Source organism: Notolepis coatsorum, assembly GCF_963971535.1.
Source record: "Notolepis coatsorum genome assembly, chromosome: 9".
In the NCBI taxonomy this organism is placed as follows: Eukaryota; Metazoa; Chordata; class Actinopteri; order Aulopiformes; family Paralepididae; genus Notolepis; species Notolepis coatsorum.
The window spans coordinates 114,002,414-114,008,413 of record NC_140173.1 but is presented as its reverse complement, the minus strand read 5'-3'; the positions used below and the strand labels follow the sequence as shown (position 1 = coordinate 114,008,413).

General features: G+C 43.3%; 1 protein-coding gene across 1 annotated transcript in view; it reads right to left on the bottom strand.

Moving 5' to 3' along the window:
* The window catches only part of ltbp1 (latent transforming growth factor beta binding protein 1), a 339,149-nt gene that overhangs the window by 122,962 nt on the left and 210,187 nt on the right, over window positions 1-6,000 (bottom strand). The window contains 2 exon segments of the mRNA XM_084322133.1: window positions 34-56; window positions 2,351-2,533. Of these exon segments, the coding sequence (XP_084178259.1) occupies window positions 34-56; window positions 2,351-2,533 (206 nt within the window).

Here is a 6,000-nt window from a genome sequence, read left to right as displayed (position 1 = left end):
GTAGATTGTAGCCGCTGAGGAAACACAACCTACCTGCTCAGGTGCAGCTGTAGCTACTGACCACAGAAACACAATGAAATGAAACAAAGCAAGAAAAGGGAGTCAAATAAAAACAAGGCTGATAATGTTTGGACAAATACATTCGGTGGGGAATGTACCGTATTCCCCTCGTTCAATACTGTTTGCTAGACTCCAGGGCTGTCCTCGGGTCCTTAGTCGACTAACGGTCAATCCAATTGTTGACTAATCTATCTGTAAAAATGGTATTTCCCACATGCAGTCATGCAGAAGGACCTCTTTCAACGTTGTGCTTCATGAAATAACTCGTTCGGTATGGGGAAAGGCACAGAAAACAACCAATCGACTAACAAAGTATTGGTCGCCTAAGACCAAATAGACGTATTAATATTAATCCATTGATCTACTAAGAGGAGGCAGCCCTAGTAGATACATAGCATTCCTTTTATTATTAAATTCATCCATTAATATCTTCAGGCATTTTATGACATTAGTAAACCGAGGGAAAAGGCTTAACAATTTGCAATTCATAGGATCTTTACCTTTGAAGTAATTTTAGCTATATGCAGGGGACACCTGTCGAAACATTATCTTTTCTCATAACTAGTGGACAAATGTTAATCAGCAACAAGGACGTTCCAATGATGCCTCGTTCTAAACCCACGGCTAAATGTCATGTCATAATTCAAAAGCCCTTGACGTGTTTATGTTATCCCTTTGTAGAGGTCATACAAATTAAACCAGATCACGTTGTTAATAATAAGGTATAAGAGTGTTAAAGGGGAACAGCACCCAAAATAAGAATTCAAATATCTTATATCTCTAAGAGCCTGGAAAAGTGAAATCAACATTTTGTGAACATGAGCTACTCTCTCCAAAGCCAGAAACCAGACTCAAACGTGTGATGCCATCAGGTATAAAGTCTGGAGCTGCTATGTTGACAAACGGAAGACTTTTATTGTGTAGTAGTTCTCTCAGTTCTGAAACAGAAAATGTATACTGAACATTGCCCTGGTGCTCTCAGCGTCACCTAGAACATCTCTCCCTTTCATTGTCTAGGGAGCAGCTCCAGGCTACTTTGTACCTGATGACATCACAAGTTAGTATTTTAGCACTCTTAATGTTTGGAAGACAGTTCGATTCATGTACATTAATATTTTGTTAAGACTTGTGGTCTTCGGTCCGAGGAATAACATGCATACATTTTACACAACAAGTTCCACCCGACCATCGTGGGTTCTTAGCGCTGCCATGCCAAGATGCCAGGATGCCAAAATGTCAGGGTGCCTGGCGCCACGTTCCCCTCCTGTGGCATCCAAGCACTAATCTACACAGGTTTGGGCAGTGGCTTTCTGTCAGATTGTTTTTCAAAATCTGTCCTTAGTGCTTGGGATCCTCGGCACTCCTGAGCTCCAAAGAGGCTTAGCGGCAATTTGGACTCTGTCTGGCTTCTCTCAGTCCCTGCCAAGGTTCTACTTTCCCCTGCTGGGTGCCAAGCATATCCTGAATAATAACGGGGTGGTGGTGGAGGTTAGGACAGGTGAGGGGGGGGTCTCCATCTCCCCTCTGTCTCTTTTTTTGTGTGTGTCTTCGAGGGTGGGTGGGACGCGGGCCAAAGTACTTTAATCCTCTCCTCCTTCGGTCAGATGTCAGGAAAAGGAGGGATTGTTTTCCCTTTCTCTTTCTTTTTGCCCAAGATCTACGTAACTAATCACATGCAAGAGGCATCGTAAATAAAGGGGTTTTGTTTCGCCTGAGTAGTGTTACTTGTTAAACGCAGATCACTGCGCTCCCCTCATCACATCGTAGACGGTTTCTCTACGGGTAACATGACACACAGTGTTATTTATAAGTCAACGTCAACAAGACCACACATCAAAGGCACAGAGTGAGGGTCTCTAATTCCTTCTGCTCTCTGATGCCAGTGATTTTTTTCCATCAGTCACGCACATCAGCATCGCAGCATAGCGTGCGCGTCATGTCTAACTTAACTCTTTACTCCACTGTGTGAGCAGTGCTTTAAAAGATACCGCATAGTTTTTCAGGCAGTAGATGAGTGTGACGTACACTTTACACTTTTCAGAAGCAGGATAGCACTCCATTTGTTATTGTAAAATAAATGAATAATACATCTGAATGAATACCTTACAGAGAGTGTAGTATGCATAGTGTTCTCATGACGTGTCATGCCTACCAATATGGCACAATGCCACAGCTTATTGGCCACGATTTGTCATTTAATGGAAATGACCTGTTATTTGATTACAATCACCTGTTGCTTGCCTACCAAAAAGGCTGCGATGAAAAGTATGTGAATAGGATTCAAATTCACCTGGTACGACAGGAAGCTCCTCCTCTGTGTCGCCGAAAGCCTCCACTGGTTTCTCTGGCGTTGGGAGGGGCAGGGGTGGGGACGTGACCACTGGCTCTTGGTGGGTGATGATTGGCTTGTTGACGGGTGGTTTTGGCAGAACAGTGTAGCCCATCCCACCCGGGCATATCTCTTTGAATTTAGCTACGTGACAGGAAAACAAATACATGCTGAATGCAGGTTTTGAAGACACAACTTTGCATAAAAAAACATACATCCCTTTCATGTCTAGTGTTGATAAGACTGTCCATCATGCAAAAACCAAATGGTATACTTTTTGGAACAGAATTTCTTATCTGTTAAGGGTGGCATTTAAATGTCAAGCTGGATTACTTAAGGTTACCTGTCCCAAAGCTGTTTTGGTGTTACAGCTTCTCTAAGGTTTAGAAATGTCCTTGTATAGAAATGCTGAGAGTAATTCCTTAAGATGGGAAACAAACACTAAAACACTTTTTCTCCCCCCTGTTTTCCGTATTTTTCTCCCATCCCAATTTAGTCGTTATGCCAATTCCCTTCCTGGTCGTTGCACGCTTTTGCCCCCTACTGTCGGCCTGGGGAGGGAGAAGACTACCACATGTCTTCCTCCGATACATGTGGAGTCGGAGTCCGCGTGGGAGGATCACACTATCTCCCCCAGATCCTTTCCCTGCTGAACAGGCGCCCCGACCGACCAGTACATACCCCACCGGCTTCCCACCCGCTAACACTGCCAATTGTGTTAGTAGGGACGACTGACCAAGCCGGAGGTACCGCTGACAGCTGGATTCGATCCCAGAGTCTCTGCGGTGGTAGGCGAGCGCTTAGTCTGCTGCGCTACCCAGCCGCACCACACTAAAATACTTTTGAAATGGATTAATCAAACTGGTAATTGCGTAGCAAGGGCTGGCCGATTCTTGCTCAAATGTGAATCACGATTTTTCTCTCTAAGAATTGAGATCACGATTCTCTCACACGATTCTTATTTTTTCAATAAAATCATTTATTGCACTCTTTCTTAAACAGACAACATGGGCGGCTAGGTGGTGTAGTGGGCAAGGCACTCGCCACCAACGCAGGAGACGCTGGGTTCGAGCCCAGCTCTCGGCGTTGCTACCAGCTTGGCTGGTCGCTCATACTAACACAATTGGCAGTGTTAGGGGTGGGAAAGCTGGTGGGTGGGTCCTGGTCGTTGTAAACAGCGACTCCTACAGTTCGGTCGGGGCGCCTGCACAGCGAGGGAAGGATCTGGAGGGAGGTAGTGTGACCTTCCACACGTTACACTCTCCCAGTGAGAGTCTGCGCTGCCAGGCTGGCTGCTGGCTGGCTGCACATGTGTCGGAGGAAAGCATGTGACAGTCTCCGGCCTCCCGGACCAACAGTAGGGGGGGTGCGCAACAACCAGGAAGGGGGTTGGGAATTGGCATAACGACTAACAGTGGGATGGGAGAAAAATCGGAAAAAGGAGGGGGGGGAAAGATATAATAAAATAAAAAAACAGACAACATAACATCAAAGTGCTTGACTTAAACATAACATATATGAAAGTGCTTGACTTAAACTTAAAAGTCTCTTGTAACATACAAAATAACTCAAGTCAGAATCGTCATCATTTAAAAAAGTTAAGTAAAAAGTTAAAAAAATATATATATATTATTTTCTTAATAAAAAAAATCATCATAATTTAGAAATGAGATTGCATAGGTCTATGAATCAAGATCACGATTTTATTTCGATTAATCCCCTAGCCCACCACTGTTCTGAATTTGCATGTAATGACCTGATCGGAGTGGAATCAGCTCAGTATCTTAGTGTCCAACCTGAGCCACAATATGAGCCTTGACACTTTGCAGCTCTTATCTCAGAAGGAAGAGAAGATGGACACATTTCATCTAACATTTGATATGGACCTGACACAATGTCAATAAAGCTCTCAATTCATTTCCCAAAACAAAGACAATAAAGTAGCAGCTGTGTCTCATCCACTGTCATCCACCTCTCTCTGCGTTCACATTTGAATGTTTCATACACACAGCTCTGCCCAATTTGAAAAGAAATTCTAACTAATATTCAAAGGAAATCTCACCGGTGAGATAAAACAAATCAAGACATTTTCCGTCTCAGGATGAGCATAGAGAGAGTGATGCAGGCCGTTACCCAGAAAAGAGGGCAAGTAAACACATCAGAATGATCAATTAATTATCCACCAGAAAACCCCTTCCCCCCCTCACCAACCCACCCCCCAAAAAAAAGAGAAAAAGAAAGAAAAAGAGAAGTAAACTGGCCTCCATACAAAGGTTAGTCATGAAATTGTTCCACTAATCTAGCTGTCTGTCCAGATTATGGCACACATGTCTCTTATTTACTTTTATAACACTCCAACATCTTTGCCCACAGACTTTCTGAGCCAATCAGCCTCCCTCAGCACCACCTACTGTACGGCGCTGGGCAACCCAACAGAACCAGCAACCGTCATGAAGTCTACACAGGTGTTCTTAATCACGTCAACCTTTTCCTTTGCAATCAATTATCTCCTGACTGTTCCAAGCCTCCTCATGGCAACCTACACTATACTGTATCCCGCTGGCAAGTCTTGAGGACCTGGCAACCGGAGGGGGGAGGGGTTCTGGCACAGCCCAACCCCATACGGAGGATCTTAAAACTGGTGTTTCCAATTGAAATCGGGCCAAGGGAGCGTGTCAGAAGTACAGACAATTCAGGCACAGAGACGGAGACGAGGCTTATGCACGGTTCCAAGTCTACATTCCCCTGGCGTAATGGAATGTTTGGCTTGGTTTCATCGATGCACATGCAGGTATTTTCCAGCATACTATAAGTGTGAAGGAACAGCAATGAGCGACTGTTTATACTGTGCGACTGTGGAACATGTGATGTGCAGATGTACAAAAAAAATATAATAATAAATAAATAAATACTTTTTTTTATTTAACGAGGGTGTGTAATATAACTAACTACATCACATTAAGTAAGTGAACGATCATAATACCAAACAGTTTGCTTTAAAGGTCCCATATCGGTATCAGTCGTTATAGCTACGTCGATGTTGGCTGTGATTCTGAATGGCTCGTTTCAATAGGCTACAGCTGGACCACAGAAAGTACTTATTATTATTTATGTATTTCTTACAATATGGGACCTTTAACGTAACATCTGTGGCATGATATAGTAGTGAAATAAAGACACACAAGGAGGGAGTGTGGTAAGTGTGGTGGTGTGTGAGCATAGAAGACAACTAGAACACATCTAGAAGCATCTACTTAGCAATGCAGTGAAACACATGCAGACCCAAAGTGTGTATTGGGGGATGAGGGGGAAGAGGACAAACTAAAAACTGCACTTTAAATAAATTATATATTAGTTATAATAATAATTTGTGTCAACTTTTGCCATTGAATCAACTAATAGAAGAGAGTGAATATCAAATATAAATTTGAGTATGTTCACACTGCAAGCCTTCCTAGCTTTAGGAGAGGGTAGGTGCGTGCTCAAGAATACTGACTGGACCGTCCTGCTCAATACACATTCATTACTCGTCTATTGATGTATTATTATGGTTGTGAAATAACAGTGTCATAACACATTTCACATGTCAGTAGTGTAGCCGAGGGCATACA